General features: G+C 45.8%; 1 protein-coding gene across 6 annotated transcripts in view; it reads right to left on the minus strand.

The window, feature by feature from the left end:
• LOC4576201 (sodium/potassium-transporting ATPase subunit beta-1-interacting protein) overlaps positions 1-18,342 on the minus strand; it is a 55,643-nt gene that overhangs the window by 3,515 nt on the left and 33,786 nt on the right. Inside the window, exons 4-8 of one of the 6 annotated variants that reach the window (XM_061651703.1) lie at positions 16,633-16,713; positions 12,529-12,726; positions 12,379-12,439; positions 5,781-5,835; positions 87-616 (exon numbers count right to left, since the gene is read on the minus strand). In XM_061651703.1, the coding sequence (XP_061507687.1) occupies positions 604-616; positions 5,781-5,835; positions 12,379-12,439; positions 12,529-12,726; positions 16,633-16,713 (408 nt within the window). In that variant the 3' untranslated portion in view covers positions 87-603. Of the gene's footprint in view, positions 1-86; positions 617-829; positions 5,836-7,095; positions 8,998-12,378; positions 12,440-12,528; positions 12,727-16,632; positions 16,714-18,342 lie in introns of those variants that run through there. The other 5 variants (XM_061651704.1, XM_061651705.1, XM_061651701.1 and 2 more) reach the window with 5 other exon arrangements.

Genomic DNA, 18,342 nt, shown 5'->3' on the forward strand with positions numbered 1-18,342 from the left:
AAAGGGCGGGAGGTATTGTAAAGGAATGGAAAACACCCCAATAAGGATACGCAATAGTGGGGGGGGGGGGGGGAGAAAGCTTCAGATTGTGACGTAAGGGATGTAACACGTGTTTCTGTGTGTGCGAGCGATCCTGTGAACAGTGATCGAAGAAGGCCATGGTGCTAGTCTCAGCTTCGGGGTGAAAACACGTCACGTAGATTGATCGTAGACGGAGAGAATGTGTGTGAGAGAGAGCAAAAGTGTATAAATGTTCTTCTCGTCGTAGTGACAATGAATGTGCGTGCGTGTGTGTGGCCAAAATGTAACAGATTAGACATGATTTAAATGTAAACTGGCAATTCATAGTGGAACTGAACTGATGTTGATGACTGATCTGCTATTGCCACCACTAGAGCAAGACTAGCACTTACCTTAGAGTACCACTACTATGTTAGGAGATCATTATGGGAGTTTTTGGACACACACACAGCAGAGCCAGTTGACTGTGTGCAGAGAGTTCCCAAGCTTAGCTGAAGTTAGAACCAGCCTACTACACTGGTAAGCGCACTCTATTCTACTACGTGGAGTGGAGATATATGGGGAAGGAAGAGGGGTTGTGTTTTAGGAAATTTTACTAAAGGAAAAGGGAAGAAGAGAGAGAGAAAGAACTTTAGAGAGGCAGAAAACAATATGTACAAAATAGTTGGGTTGTTTTCTGTTTTTAAGGTAAGAAAAAAAAGCCATTCACCATCAACTCTGTGCTTTTGTTACGTGGTGTTAAGGTGTGCCAGAAGAACGATGATTGGATGATCTGCTGTGTAAAAATAGACAAAATTATGCCAAGGTGTCGTTTGTGAATTGTGTTTTTTTTTCTAAGTCTAATTAAATAATAATTTACTAACAAACTAAAACTCTACATTTGAAAATTCTACACCTTTCACAATACTTAAAGCATATTTAAAAGTAAAAGAAGATCTATTTACAATGTATAACAACTTATAACAGAAGGTAAGAGATGCTAAGTTGCTCATGTAATTTAGCTAAAACATTAATTGTAAAATATACATAAAACTGTACAGCCAAAAGGCTCAATTAAAGGAATAAAACATAACAAATACGTTCACATTTCGCATAAAATGCAAAGGGGAACAATACTCCGGTAGTGACAATTTCATTACATTTTCTTCTGTTATGTTTCGTTCTTTTATTATGTTCATTGCTTTCTTCACGTTCTCCAGAGCGCTCTCCTCCTCGCTGAGCTTTACTGATAACTACTGGTAAAAAAAAAAACAATAAAAAAACACGGCTCTAAGCCACGAAGAAACAAAAGAAAATGAAGAGAGTTTCAATCTCAATAACACGACAAAACGTTTTGATTCGCTAGCTCAGCTAAACTTATTAGCCCCCCCTCCGCATAGGTTGAGTAGAATAGTGTAATATAGGAATAAATTCGCGCAAAGTTTAAGTCACACAGTCAGCTATTTCGTTTGATTTCTTTTGCTATTTTCATTGTTTTGCTCTTTTTGTACCATCATCGCGACGCAATTCGCAAACTTGCCGTCCGCTAACGGCGTTATCTAATGAAGCACAGACACGCGCGTGCTTGTGCTTGTCGTTGTGGCATTTAGAACCGAACATCTATGAACATAGAGAGAAGTAGTGCTTGCTATAACCTATGCGCTTGGTGTGTATAAAAACAAACAAACAACATTTCGTCGGAGGCCTGGTGTATGTCTCTAATCCTAAAGCCTACGCGCGCTTTTTAGTCTTACATTACATCCTATCCTATGCTTGGCTAGACACTCTAGACAGCCGCTTCTTCCACGAGGAGAGGAGCTTTGGTTTGCCGCGACATTTCCAAAGTTGTTACTCTCCCTCCCGAAATGTGTTCGTTTTCTCCCTGGCTGTTGTCCAGAGCTTCTTTAATTTTGGCTAGCAAAAAGTACGATGTCTGCTGTTGCGCGTTCCTTTTTTTTTGCAGTTTTTTGGCTACTGGCTACATTCTACCGAGATAACATGGTTTCGTGTCTACATTTTTCCCTCGTGCTTTTTCCACTAATCCCATCCCATTCTCTTTACAGAAGACATCACGATACACAACGAAACGATATACGGTATTGGCTACGAGGAATAGAGATACACACACACGCACAAACGCACTGATCACTGATTCCAATGACCAATGGGGCTGTGCTGGGTTTGCTTTTCGTTGGATTGAGGAAAGTCAGTAAAAAAACAGAACTCTTTCCTCTTATCGCAAAGGGGGACTTTCTTACTTTAAGGATTCGCTTCTATAACACAGTCAAATGTAACGATAGAATAGGAGGAGAGGAAGGAAAGAGCGAGCGCCCTGCCAGAAGGCCTCTTTCCTTCCATCGATTGGATAAGAAACGGTCGTTTATTACGATAATCATCGCTAATTCACTACTCTGCAAACCGGAAGGGGGATATACATATCATAACACTAACTAGTTCACACAACAAAGTCACACGACGGACACTAACTCGCTCACTCTCTCTCTCACAGCGGGAAACTATGACCCTGTGTCTACCTTCCGGCTATTACAACATATCTATATCTATGACCATCCACTAAAGGAAGGTGAGCAATGTCTACTAGAGTACGAAAACAAATCCGAACCTTCAAAAACAAGAAGAACTAGCTTAACGCTATGTTGTAGACAGCATTTTAAGGAACATTGTCTAATTCTGAGGATCATTTGGATCATTGTGTTCATCAAACAAGGGCAAGATAGGGCCTACCAGTAGAGGGCAAGAAACTACAGTTAATAAGCAAAAAAAAAGGAATATATCTTTAAATGATAAGGTCAAGATAAGAGTTCAATAGTTCTAACCGTCTCTGATACAAACTTTGTCATTGATTCGAACGCTCAATGCAGCATTATCAAATATGAGTCAAGGAAGGACGCCCTTCGCACAGTGTAATCGAGGACTTCCAATGATTCCTGCAGTATAAAATCACTCTCACTCGATGGTTGGCTTAATCGTTTCTATCTCATTAACTTTTTCTCACCACGCGTACGGAGAAAAAGCAGAGAAAACCACAAGTACTGGGAGTTGTAAATTATATGGAAACGAACAAAAATATATAGGGAAACGTAACTCCAAATCCTCCGGGCTGTGGTTGTTTGTCGTTGTATCATTAATTTCGCCTTCCCCTGGAAAGTTTGCGCAAATCGCACTTCGGTATTGAAATTAATACCATAAATCGTGGGATGCGACACAGACCGCGACCGCGAGACGTCGTCACGCCAACACTTCTTCATGGAAGAAATAGGCAAAGCTCCAACAGGCTTCGGTGCGGCGGTGAAACGTGGAGGCACAACGGCACACACGGGGAGGAGGGGTCGTAACAGATGGATAAAATTCACGAAATACAACAACAACCGACCGAACGAAAGGAACAACAAAAAAAGGAAACGCTATCGCTTAATGGTTTCAACCAGTTCTAAACACCAATCGCAAAGGCTGAGGCTGAATGCGACATTAAACGCTGGGTTACAATCATTTCTCGCGCTCCGCTCTCACCCCAACACATTCCACACAACTATCTACAGCCTCGTGCGTTGTTGTGTTGTGTATCGACCCCGTCTTCCGTGTCAACAACTGTTCAGGCGACACGCTGCTGCCGCCGTTGAAATGGTGAAGGCGGAAGTCGGAATAAATTCCCCAACGCCAGCACGGCGGCACGCTTCCCCAGCCCCATCAATAATTCACTGTTCCTAAAGGGGGACGACTCTTTGACGATTGTTTGCCTCCCTTCCCGTTCCAACGGGACGCCGATGTCGCCACTGGCAGGAAGAATCCTTACGACACAAGACACGTTGGCGCCTTCCCATTATCGCCAATCGGTGCGACAAGGACGGCTGAGCGCCTTCTACCCACCAGCACACGCCTAATTCCCTGGATGCTCCAGAATAACGTAATCCGGATAGGCACCGTTATTGCTGCAGAACGATCGTGGCCGCTGTTGCTGCTGATGGTGATGATGGTGATGGCCGGCCCCATTCGCTCCGAACGTACGCCCCGGACGGCGGGCCCGGTACGCTAGCCGATCCTGCGACTTGGCCCGATGCATCACCATCACCGGAATGCCCGACGGCGATCCGTTGCCGCTGCTGCCGCCATTATTGTTGCGCTGGAATATCGGCAGGGGCGGGAATGCGTTGTTGTTTTCCGGTGGCGACGATGGGACCGCCGCCGCACAGTATCCGAGCGGTTTTGCTCCCGTCGCCACTGCTGCACCGTACTCGCGAATCTGATCGCACTGCGTGGCCGTGCTGGGAAGTCTTCCGCTGCTGCCACTACGACCGCCCCGTTCCAGCAGCCCGCCTCCTGCGTGGCAGTTATTGTTCAAGCCGTTGGTGCCACCGGCATTGCCCCCGTTTCCATTGTGCCGGCGAGCGATCCGGTTCAGGTTGGGCGATCGTGTGAGGTAAGCGTTGCTGTTGCAGCTCGCGCTCGATCCCGCATCCGAACCCTTGCGCTGGTAGTGCTGGGGTAGGGGCGGTTCCTGCGGTATGGGCGATCCACGGCCATTCCACGAGCCGGGTGTGGTGGGACCGGCCGATCCCGTTCCACCACCGTTCGATCCGACGACCACACCACTACCGACCAGCGAGTTGCGCTTTTGCGGCGTGGAACTGCCGAGCTGCTGGGCCGACCCGCTCAACAGCAGCAAACGCCGACCGTCGTCATCAGCGGCCACCATCGCGCCATCCGCTCCAGGTACTGCTCCCCGGTAAGCTCCCGCGGGCCGGCCCAGCACCACGTTGTTGAACGGATTGCTGATGCCGAAGTTGGCGGCCCGCGCCTGATACGACGAGGCACTGCGCGGTATGAAGAACGTATCGTCCTCCGGATCGGGCGTCCGACGACCTTGCACACCGCCGCCCTCCCCGTACCTTAGGATGCTCACACTCCCGCTGTTGTTCTTGCGCAGCGGATTATTGTTCAGCAGCGCCGCAGCATGATGATGATCTCGTCCTGCCCCGGCAGTCGTAGCCTTGCTGAAGCTAGCATTCCGGCTCAGTCCGCGTGCCGGCACGGTGGGCGGTGGCGAAGACTCCGAGCTGTCCTGATGCTGCAACAGAATCACGCGCGATCCGCCACTGTTGATGCTGTTGCTGCTGCTCAGCTTCGTCAGCAGGTTGCCGCCCGCAGGCTGGCTTCCCGTACTGTTCTGATGGTGTAGGTGGTGGTGGTGTTGTTGTTGGTGGTTGTTGTTGTGATGGTACCCGCTGCCATGGCTACCGTTGTGCAGACTCTGCGGGCTGCTGTGAAGGTTCGTGAACGTGGATGACGGTGAGGATGAGGATGACAGTAGTGTGTTAGTATTCGAGGGTGAGTGATGGCCGTTACTGCTGCCGGTCGCCGGACCGTGCTGCCCGCTAAGCTTCGCCTTCAGCATGTCACCGAAGCTGCCGCCACCCGCACCACCGCTACTGCCGCCGACCGTGTTATTGCGCGTTAGTGCCGACCCGGCGGTGGGCGGCGGCTGTGGCACCGGGTGATGATGGTGCGCGGGCAGTGATGATGAGGATGATACGGATGGGTGGTGTTTGCACTGTCCATTGGTGTGATTTGGTGGACGGCCGAACGCAACAACCACACCGCCGGTAGTGGTGGTGTTGTTGCCGTCGCCACCGTCCTCCTTGCCTCCCTCGATACCGCCATTGCTTGTGGCTAGCAGCAGCAGCTTCGCGCTGCTGGCCGCCTGCTTTAGCTGGGTCGAGTTGGCACTGTTGGTGGTCGGTAAACTACTATAGCTCACGTACATGGGATGCACCGCCGTGTGCTGCGGGCTCTTCGCGTCTCCGCCCATAAAATCGACTGCAAGGAAGTAAGGGAGATGACGCGCACCCGGGCCGGGACCGTGGCAGAAGTCGTAACACAGTAGCGGTCACAGTGGACCGGTCGAACACAGTCGGCAAGGTGGCGGATTGAAGTAGTAGAAGTAGTAGTAGTATTGGTAGTAGTTGTTGTTTGAAGAAGTAGAAGTGGTAGTAGAGTAGTGTAGTGAGAGTGTTTTAGGCAGTAGACAGATCCAGTACGAGAATTGTTCGAATTCGGTACCCGATTGAAGGAGAAAACGAAAGAGAAAAGAAATTACAAATTAAGAAATGGCAGAGCAAGATGCAATTAGAGAGGTTTTTGGAGTGACATTGTGGAAACAAACGAATGGGACCGGCGAATAACAATGGATGATACAAATGAGAGAGGGTTGCCGACAGACACACATAGAAAACGAAACGATTTAAACAAAACGGTTGGAAGAAGAGGAGCTTCGTCTTTAGTTCGATCAAGCTGTTTGAGCTGTGTCTGAAGAGACTGATGAGTATGGGTCACAAGTAAGGCGAAAAACATAAAAATATCGTAAAAACTTTAATTAGACCTTTCATTCACGTAATTTGCATTTTAAATGCGGCAGATTGCGTTCAATCTAAACCTCACAACAACGAACCTATAGATGACATATGAATCGTGCACGTGCAAATGAAAGGAAACGATGCAAATATGTGTTCCGTATATGGATATGGAAAGGGACGGCGAAATGACAAAATTTACACCAAACGCGCGACGAGTTGAGCAACAAAGCTTACAAAACGCATCAACCAAAATGGGGTTACTCTGGTACACACTTTCGATTGTGCTCAAACAAAGGGGAAACAATATTTGACATTATTTACAGGGGTTTGTTAAATTGGCCAATTAGTTTAGCTGTACATTCGCGGCGAATAGAATTAATTACCATGATGGTTACCTATGTTAAAATCTATGGGAAACGATGAATAAAAATTACAGGAACCAACCAATAAATCCTGGGAAACCCTGTATCATGAATCTATAGTTTTTATGAATCATACATAAGATCCAAAGATTCTTGAATTTCATGAAGATCTTCAGAAATTTATGGATCCTAAGAAATCATCAATGAATCTTTGGAGATCGATGAATTTCAAAGTATGAGCATCATATTCATTCATTCAATTCAAAGATTCAATCTGATTCATGAATATGAGATACCCATTTCTAGTTACTTTACGTTACGATATGTCGTTAACCCCAGAATAAGTAACCTTCTGATACTCAAATATATCAAAAATAATAATATCACCCTCCATATATTTTTAACGTCAATCCATAACAAACAACATTTTTCATATTTCCAACATTATTTTTACTGTCTTGTCACTAAAATCTATTAAACAACGCTGTTAAGCGTTATGGAATAGTTAACATTTCCACAGAAATTCCACATCCCAAGATTTACTTTATGGCTCCCATGCAGTAGCGGCAATCAGTACCGTTCAAACACGTACCGATTTCACCTGAACCCAACCCAACCAGCCTTAATAATTATCATCAATAATGTATGATGCTTATCGATGATATCAATGCCACATTCTTGATGAATATTGTATTTGACGGGTTCTCCTCTGACGCCCACCGTTTTCAACGACCGCGCTATAAGTAGACGAGAGAGCTATGTTTCTCAAAGAACCTTCATGAAATGATACAAGAGAGAGAGATAGAGAGCGAGATAGAAAGAAGCATTAACACCGTTTATGTAGGGATCTGCATTAACGCACGCATAGCAATATGCTTTTAATAATGATTTTAGCAGATTTTTTATCATCAACCAGAGGAATGTGACCGCGACAGCCTAACAGGATTCAAACACTTTGCCCTACGGGTGAAGTACGACATTGTTGCAACAATGATCCTCTTCCCCTTTACCACGTGGTGCTTTAGTTGCACCAATAGAACGATTATAAATTGTTCCGTCTCGTGCGCATGAAAATTTAAATATCTTGCAAACACGTTGCTCCTCTCTCTCTCTCTCTTCGCCGTATGCATCATCATCGGTTCGATTTTGTGAATGCTTTTTCCTACCTTGCTGCATTATGCTAGCTTTGCAGCACGTGCGGCACACCACCCGGGGAACGGGTTGTATGATGCGGCCTTCAATTATTAATCGTTATTGGCGTCGACTTCCGCGCGCTAGGATCATGCTGCTGCTCGCTTGCTTGCTCGCCTTTGTATCGTGCCGGGCACAACACGGAACATGCCCACGGCACAGGACTCCCGTGTGCGCCCGACGAGCCTTCTTTTTACGGTACAACGGATGAACGGATTTGATCAATTTTTGGCTCGAAATTGATTTTCAACACGAAAACCATCCACCTTCAATAATCGTATCCACCGGCGAAGAGTAGGTTATAAAAATAAGGCTACACACACACACAGAAAGAGAGATAAGATGCCAGGGAAGAATAAAACGCGCGAGAACAAGGTTCTCCTGGATGGTGTAAAAGCCGGTCCAAGGCCGGCCCAAATAAAAAAGGAGTTAGACAACCAGCGAACGCGGAAATGCGGTGATTGTGGCAATACACAGCCCACATCTGAAGCAAAGGAACTGCTGCTGTGTGGCTGTAGTGAGCAGCGAAGAATGCAAATCATTCACTTTAATCCTCCAGCCAGGCTCCCGGGGGTCGTCTTCCGGGAAGGAACCACTCTCCCAAAGGCGGGAGGATTTGGTAGGATGAGCAAGAAAAGCCACAGCCGATTGCCTTTTCCGGTTGCCCTAAGTGGGTAGTCGCGGTGCGAGGCGGCGCTCCCGAACGATTTTGGTTACGAGATTACCATCCTGCCTTCTGGTGAGTGGGCTAAGGCCAATAAAACGTGAGGAACGCTCCATAGAATGTGATAATTTCAATCTCGAAACGCATAGATCAGCTAAAGGTTAACACACACACAAAAGAGGATTTTGATGCGTTCCACCAGGAGCAGGAAGTGGATTTGAATGGATTCACCCAACAATAACAGTACAAACACTGTGTGTGTGTGTCTGTGTTTGTTAATCGTTTCGGAACATTCAATCGATCTAAATAGATTCCTGAATAAATATTTTACTTTTTGGGTTTACGCACGCAAGAGAAGATAACCCTGAAGAGGAGTTCTCTTAAGTGAGTACAAAGAACATAAAATCGAAAAACAAATACTGAAAATAAGAAAAAAATATAGCCTGAAGCATAAAACTAACCGCGTTTTAAATAAAGCCAACATCATGTGTCCTCTCACACGTCCCGTTTTGCAACTAGAACAAGAAAACAAACACCCAAACAACCAAACTAAAAGTCATCCCGAAAGCCTACAGCAATAAAAGAAAAGCTCCAAACCAAAGTAGAACCTTTTGTTGCCGTCATCCCCGACATCAACTCCAGTCCCCTCCGGGGGGCGCTGGGTGCGAAAGTCAATCATACAAACCCAACTGGCACATTTCCAGCAGGGCTCGACGGACACTGCCAGCCACTTCCGTCATCACTCGAAACAAAACTAGAACGCAGATAGTGTGTGGCTGGGGACTGTGGGACAACTTTTCGCAGGATTACGTGCACATTTTTACGCCGGCAGAATGTCACGTTTTGGGGTCACGGTGTGCAAAAACTGCAAGTGCTACCTAGAGTAGTGTCACACTTGGTGCGTCCTTTGACCCGCACCAGCACCGGCGTTGGGTCGTCGGATGGAAATTAAAACACCCGGACTAACTTTATCGCAGAGTCGTGTGAAAGTAGGGTTTGCGTTATTGTTGAGCCGAAATTGCTGTGGGGCATAAGAATTTTCCAGATTATACGAGAAGTGTAAGGCATTAAGATATAAAACAGATAATTGCAGGTGACTTCCAAATTTGACGTTTATTTCTTATCCATTTCACACGCTCAAAGGTAAACACGTTAAACAGTACTATTACTACGTATACTGCGCGTAAAAAATCAATAAAAATGCAATTACCTCTTTACCAAACGGCGTTTCATCTAAAATTCCAACCAGAAATAAGTACACGCACAGCAAACAAAGCCTCCTTAACCATGCAAGAGGACGAAGAACGACGATGACGCAGAAAATATAAAAATAGCACCAACCTCGGTGGTTTCTTCTTTTACCGGAGTGTGAATTCCCATCCCAGGGTATCTTACAAACACTATACAGGCACCGTCCATTGGCAAGCCTTTCCCACTACAAAGAAGGCCGCTGCCAAGACATTTGCTGCTCCGTTTCCTTCCCATCAGTGGATACACAGACACACATTGCAATACGATCGCTGACCTCACCGGCATGCACTTGGACGACTCATGAATGGGTCCAGAATCCAAACTATTTTCTACCGGCTCGCCTATTGCGAAACGGGCGGAAAGTGCAATATCGGAAAATTTAATCTACATTTATGATGTCGCATCGTTGCGTACCGTACTGCTTGCTGTGCGTACCTTCATGAATGGTTGTTTGCCAGGGTGTGTGTGTCAACGAGGAGATGCAACGAAAAGCGTTTTTTTGTTATCATCTGCACACTTCAACCTTCATACTTCAAGGGAAATGAAGGCAATCGCTTGAGCAGAGAATGTAGAAGAGGATGCAAACAAGTCAAAGTGATCACTCTTGTCGTCAGCTGCGATGTTGACCCTTATGGACAGCCGCTTGTTCTTGAAAAGTGTCTTAAGTAGAGTTTCTATGAAGCAAAACGGTACAAGAACTTCAAAAAAATATGTTTGTTTTTGGATCCCTGCATACCCTCTAAATGGGTCTAATAAATTTGAATATATTTTTTGAATAAATAATAAATGTAAGAATATTCCCATCACTATCCACTACAGACACTTATCAACCATACATCTTGACCTACACACCAAAGCGTCAAAATTGCATAAAGTTTTGTTCCCCTCCAAAAAAGTGGCCCAGAAAAAATAGCTCACACGTTACACACACTACAGAGCCAATTTCGTTCCATATCTCGTTCAAGCTGCTCCCAACAAAAACGCGTTATTCCAATCACCAGCACACGCTTCACGATATGCACGCGCCCTCTCCCTGACCTCATGATCAGGCTAGGCTGGGCCAAGATGCATCTTTTCTGCAGCGTCTCTACAAAACAATGGCGCTCGTTGCGCACCCCGGACGTTACGAGGCTAACGTGCGCGTAGTAACTAGAATAATTTTCGTCCACTTCCGCGACGAACTTCCCAGCTAGCCGTTTGCGAATGCATGTACACTCCCGTCTACCAGTAAGATAGAGGCCCGGTAATAGTAATTTGTTTCTCACTTCCCGTTGTAACGGAGCATGCAGCACAACAGCATTGTTCTCGCAGTCGCAACAAAAGGGTGGCGGCGGCAGCGCTACCATGCGAACAAAGACCAGTGCACCAATCAACTCCTCCACGCGGTCGCCGTGACGTCCACGGAGGAAGAGATGGTGTGTTTTAACGATCACACACTATTATCACGGCCTGCCAACCAACCAAATGATCCACTTGAGATATGATACGACACACAGCGCAGAAGATTGAAGGTGATGTACACAACCACCCACTTACACTTTCCGCCTCGTAAAGCTGTCCGGCTGACATCACACATCATTACGTTAACCTGAAACATTCGTACCTTGAACCGTGTGTAGGAAGACGTAGCACGCTTTACTGCACCAAGGCAGATAACACGTTGCACGCGGCTAATGAAAGTTCCAATTTAAAAATGACACATCGCTACGAGCTCCAACAAATGCTGCTCAAAATACCAAGTCTAATTACAATCTACTGACCCAATTCCGTTCTCAGCCTCTGCAGAACATTTCTGCGCGACACTATCCCTCTATTCTACGATCAAATACATCTTCTACTCACAAGCTACTTGGAGGCTTAGATTTAGATTATTTCATTAAGCTCACAAGGACACAGGCAAAGCGTAGGGCGCGCGCGACACATTTACTAGTTACGGCTGCAAATAAGAACCAGAAACCCCCTGCTCTGCCCGCCCAACAGAAATAACCCACTCCTACGGCGTCCGACCCAATAATTTCTACCGATAGCTGCTCAGAATGCTTTCCCTTGGTGAGTAATTACTTTCCCGAACGGATTAGATACGAATTAGGGAACGCACAACAACGCGTCAAGTTACATGCCGCTGTTGCTGCTGTTGCTGTTGCTCGCACAAGCGAATGATCAAGTTAAGGTGGGATTGGTACGATAGGAAGTAAGAACAGATGATAGAATGTTAGTGATATATGAGTGATGAGTGAGCCTAACACAAGTGTCGAGTTAGTAAGAGGGAGAAAAGCAGGCGGTATATAAGTACTTCACTGCTTTAGCTAACTGCTTCCATGGTGTTGAGGGAGACATTTTGGGTTAAAGTACAGCTAATTTTGGAGAAAATTGGGCAAACTAGGCAATCGATTCGATGCCCACAAAATCATTACATTAAACGCAACAAGGACGACGCAACACGGCAAAGGATCAACATGAGGGGGGAGGAGAGGTAAGGAAACGGGGGATACAATGGACAGATGGATTGAAAGCACCTAACCCGGGGGCCCGTACTTACAGCTGTCATCCTCGTCTAGAAACGTCTGTCCAAGGCAGATTGCTCCAAAGATTCCAAAAACCTAAAACAAACAGACAGACAGAAAGACGCACGTTAATGTGAGTAGCCTAAGAGCAAAGATAACTACAGGAAGGACTTTCGATTACTTACTGCTAGTGCGCAGTGGATGCCCGATTGTACCACTTCCACGATGTGATACTCCAGCAGGCAACCGTCGACCCGTTCCGGTCGCACCGGCCGGTAAGGATCCTCCGATGTGATATTGGTGGGGTAGGTGGGTCGGCAACCGTAGCCATTCTCCTCGAACCAGGACACGCTGCCCGTTCCCAAATTCAATAAATCACTATCCTGTTGGTTTCAAAATAATGAACAACAAAAATGCAAAAATTTCGGTTAATTCGTTAGGCATAGGCATATTGGAAGGAATAAAAATCCTTTTTTGCAGAATACATTCAGAATCAGGTTCAGAATACATTATAAGGAGTTCACAAAGAGATGTCTAGATTGAAGAGATTATTCTTTGAAATATTGTCCCGATTACTTTTCGTTGCTCTGTAGTAAACGCCTCTTCCGGTAAAGAACATTATGGTCCAAGGCTACACTTCAGAGTACCAGATTAGGTACATAAAGAACACGCCAATAAACCTAATCAATGCCTTCCTTCCTAATGTGAGAATTTATTGCAACGCCCAAGAAAGCTTCTGTTGCAACATGTAGAGCTTATAGAGCTAACAAAGTATCCTTTCTTCCGAATATCTGCTAGGAAGCGCTCCAACTCTCTGACCGTAAACAGCCCAAGCAACCAAGCGCATCCTTCTTCTTTGTGACCCTTAGTGTACACCAAGTTCCAAGGTCAACGTTCATTCCCATCTTCCCGCTGATGGGCTTTGATCCCACAAATAATTCCATCTCAACCATCTTCCAGCGAAAGCAAACTTCTTCGACGTGCAACAGCTTTTGATTGACGATGGCAGTGGGTGTCGTAAAGATTTCCGAACTGCTCGGCGTACATAAAACTGAGTAGAGGTATGGCAATCAAACAACGGCAGACACTAACGCTGCTGCTTGGGACCACCACAGGGACCGACGGGGTAGAGCACTGAAAGCACTGAAAAAGTTTTGTTGAAATAACTTTGGTCGATTTACGCGGCTAAAAATAAAGCAAAATGTCGTTCACAGGAGTGTTATCGTTAGAGGAGGCTATTAAGGTTTGATTTAAGCTTAAACGATTAGCGAGTTAATGAGCTTAGTTAATTCGCTTTAGTACACTTGACTTTGAAAGAGCAGTTCTCTGAAGTTCTTAAGGAAGTATCTGAGAAATGTTGATTTGAATCAAATAAATAAATAAATAGTATATAAAACACTTACAACAGTTCCTTAATCCGACGAAACAGTCCATCTAACAGTGCGTATTGTTAAATGCAGAACATCATCAAACCACTAAATGGAGCTAGCCACACAGTAGGACCAGAAACATTTCCGTCCAAAACCCCAGTTCGAAAGCGAACCGTTGCGTGTAACCTATTTCCAAAACATTCAATGCCAATCGTCAAAGGCAATCGTCAAATTAGATCAGCTCCAAAGCGCTCCTCCCCACGAAAGCCCTACCCTCCCATGGTCCACAAACACACCAACACACAAACTAATGCTTTTTTATTTTCCAAAAATTCAATTTCGATTCGAATGGCCTGCCACAACATGCAACCGAACCGAAATGAAGGGAACTATTACGGTGAAAACCCCATTCCAGGAGCTACACAACAACAGGGCAACAAATCTACTGCACAAAAGGGTCCTCCAAGCGCGCGCGCGCGCCCTTGCTCTCACCCCGTTTATCATTCATCTCTAACTATTACAGCATGTTTTGCGGCGGGTCGACAACACACCTCAGACAGAGCGGCGTCTGCAGTAAAGTTTTCACAGCTCCCAATGTGGAGAATGAAGGAATTTTTCAAGCAAGAAAAAAGGACTCGAAAGGAATGGACACCTCTCATTCGGGACGGAGAGCGTTGAAGACATGAGCGAAGGATCGGTGACGTAACGTATTTTACGACCATCTGAGTGCTACACCATGCTATCAATGCCCGACTGGCGGTGAAAAAAAAGGACACCCAACGTGAAGGACACCAACTGACTGGCTCGGTCTAAGCACGGATTCGTACCAGCCCGTCTCAGTTGTCCCTTGGGACTGTGTGTGTGTGTCTGAGTTTGCCGGTTATTTCTCCGCATTCCATGCCTTTTACAGTGCTTTGCACTGTCTCGCTCTCTCTCTCTCTCTCTCTCTCTCTCTCTCTCTCTCTCTCTCTCACTTACTTCAACTCCCCCAAAAAAGCACCGTCTGGGTTAACTGGTTGGCACGTGAAGGACCTGAAACTAACTACAGTGTCCGGGTCAAGGTCATCGGAATTCCGCAATGCCACCGTGCTTCACTGGCCATCACTTTCTCTCTTTCGCCGTTTGCCAATGATTGCCATCGCCTCTCACTCAAGCACACCCAGCGGGTGTGCGCGCTTCGAGCTTCTGACGTCATGGCGATATGCAGCAACTACTCCGAACCCACAGGGTGGTTGGTTGCTTTACTGCGCTAATGGGATACATTCTGTCCCGAAATGGTTAGGTTTCGGTGGTTTTAAGGTTCTGCTGTTTACAAGCTTTCGCTGCAAACACACAACAATCACACACATACACACAAAGAGCGATGAATTCCAATTATGGAAAGTTGCATCAATGGATGGACCTTGCTTGGGTTTGGACGTCCCGGCCCGGCGTGTTTGCAGAGCCCGTTGAAGAAGCACTGGAAATTGAACCTGGTCATGCAAGCCGGCTAAAGCCATCACATTTCGCTCGATCGATTCTCCGCTGAGTGCGTCCCGAAACAGCGGTCGATATATACACGATTGCAGGTAAGCGATACGAAAGTACCTTGCATACACATCTTGAGCCATTATAATGAAGCCTCTAATGGACAGTATTATGGTGAAAGCCTCGAGACCTACGGCCTTTAGCTTAATCCGTTGACGGTTCACATCGGCCACACTGGTCTGTGCTCTCATGTGTATTCCGGCGTTCGAAGATTTCCGCATCTTGGCACGGTTCCAAATAAACAACGAACCGAACCGTATACAAAAAGGACTCCCTTGGTATATCTCAACACAATGCAAATCCAGTTGTTTGCCGTTGTGCCACACATGGAGTGGCTGTGGTGTTCGTCGAGATAGAAGTACACGATGTTTGTCCGCAAATAGTATAACAATGCACCCAGGCAACAACAACAGACAGTGCCGCGAAAGTGTACATCTCAGGCAGCATAAAAATGTTGACCGTCTAGACAAGATTTTAAGCGCCCGATTTCCACCAACTACTGCACAGAGCGTGATGATAACGTTTATCGGCTAATGAGATTACTGCATAACCATTAGAGCATCCCCGATCCAATCGATGCCAAATAATTATCCGGAGAGGTGGTTGACAACGACCAGGCAAAGGCAAGCAAAAACTGAATCGTTCGCTCGTTCGAAAGCGACTCGTGTAAGTTCAACTACAACGCCGACAAAGAGAAAAACACACAGGCACACCCGGCTGTGTGGGCAAAAAGTTTACTTATTGGAAAAGTCCAGCACTTGATGCCTTCGTTTTTCTTCTCTTTGTTGCTTTTCCCTCATTTCCGATCAACACCGATCGATCCTCCGGGGGGCGCCTAACAACCGGGAGACAAACTTTGGACCGAATGGTTAAGTTTTGTTTGCGACACCATTTTGCTCTGCCGCTCGCTCTGTTAATGAAGAGTTCTAATTACCGCACAGCGGAGTCACAGTCTATGGTGAAACTTTGATTACTTTCGGCTCCAAGTGTATAGGGATGGAAACTGAAATAGTTCTATCTATTTAGGTCACAGCACATGTCATTCGTTTCATAACCCTTTTCCTTTTTTTTACGAACTGTTCCATAAGCAAATGAATGCTTCATTAGCGTCTAAGTAGTATTAGAAGCAAAACAAAAGTTAAACATTATAAGTTATAACACAATTGGAAGGTCCAACAATCTTGTTCTTGGAAGTGACTAACCCAGAGAGCCATTATTAAGCTCTATGTAAGAGCGATAGATAATTCAGATGGATTTTTTTATAGATTTTAGATTTAAAGTAACGAAGAATACTAGTAACTTAACATAGTAGACAGATAAGGTAGTATTTCTAGTTACTACGCTTAATGACTAACGAATAGTTTTACTGATAAACATATTCACAACACTTACCCTATCTAAAATTCCTATATTTAGATAAAAGCATATTAGGAAGATGTTCCATCCTAACCACAGCAAACTCCACACGGTATACTGAAAAGAGAAACAAAAATAGTAAACATGTTTAACAAAAAATCCTTGTAAACTATTTTAAAAGCGTCATTTACACCTCACGCACATAACATTAATTCCCAACCGTACGAACCAACCGATCATTGAACTAAAAAACCCTCATTTTACGACATTTGATACAGCCATTAAAGTGGTTCGCAGTGTCAAAAAGTCAACGAGATGAACCAAAGCAAACAATACACAAAAAAAACACCTCCAAACTAAAGAAAGTAACGCCATCCCATTGTCAACGGGGTACATCTTCGTCAGCCGGCCGCGTCCGGGCTGTCGTCGCCGTTGTCATGGAGCTATTAAGTGCTTGTGTTCGGAGAGCATTGTGTGTCACGCGCGTTCCGTTTATGGGACGGGGGACACAGCGGGGTTTGAGTGAGGAAAATTTAATCCCACAAGCCGACGCCAAAAGCCACACTGGTGACACATTTTCACGTGCTTTTCATCGGTTCCGGTGTCTGCGGGCGAGCGGCGCACGGTGACGGAAACAGGGGAGAAAAGGGGTTTTTCGACAAGACTGAAGCCGGCAGCTGACTCTGTCATGCTCGAAGGGGTAGTATCGTTGCGGTCATTGCCGTGTCGTCATTAGTACCAAGTGTGTTTCCTCCCCTTTTCTTCGTTCTTTGTTCTTACAGGAACAAGGCTTACAACAAGCAGCGGGAAATTTGAGAAAAACTTGAGCAACAAAAAACCCCTCGTTGCTCGTAATGAGTTTAACCCTGCAGAGTGGATTTATTGTTTGGGAGAAAATTTAAAAATTAGGAAGCATTTATTTGTTTCAACTTTATTTTTAATTTTAATATTTTCAATATATTTTCTTTTACTATTAAGAATTTCTTCTTTGTTTGTCAAAATTCTCCCAAGAAATCGCCCCACCTTCCCCCGATTCTACTTCCAAAAGGGTTAAGAATGCTAAACTCGTCTGCAAAAGGTTAAGAAGCGGGTGCAGCGTACCGTAACCGATGCCGCGGATTACAGGTTCTGCTGTGCTTCACTGTGACAGGCATTCTCCCCCTCTCCTTGCTTTCTTTACGACCCTTGCAACACACAATCACCTTTGGAATGGTTTACGATGGGAAGCAAAATATCCCACACCCGGAATTCCCTCCATTACGCAGGGGGGTCGTCGTCGTGGTCGTGCCTTCACAAGTAACCAAATTACGTCCTCCCGCAGCAGCGGCGATGGATGCAATCGCGCGGGACGTTTTCCCCCGTGAAAAAGCACTGAAACCGAACTCATCATCAGCTCACAAATCGACTAGAGAGGGAGGGAGACAGCCCTATCAGAAAGGGCCGTTGAGTTGCTATAATTCATCGTGGAAAATTTATGTTACCCTTGTGGGGGCTGATACACATTCCGCTGGATAAAACCCAGAAAAGCTGCCGAAGGGGAACGATGCACAGAAAGCCAGAGGGAGGACGACGACAGGCAACCCCAATCCTTTATCGTAGCTAACATACAAATTAATCATACAATTTCCACACACACACACACGCTCGCGCGATAGGCTTGAAGCTATCTATTATTTTTTATCGATCGGCTAAACAGGTGCCGATTAGGTTTTTCGGTGTTTGCCTCTCTCTCCCCCCGAAGCACTT

Source organism: Anopheles gambiae, chromosome 2 (genome assembly GCF_943734735.2).
Source record: "Anopheles gambiae chromosome 2, idAnoGambNW_F1_1, whole genome shotgun sequence".
NCBI lineage: Eukaryota > Metazoa > Arthropoda > Insecta > Diptera > Culicidae > Anopheles > Anopheles gambiae.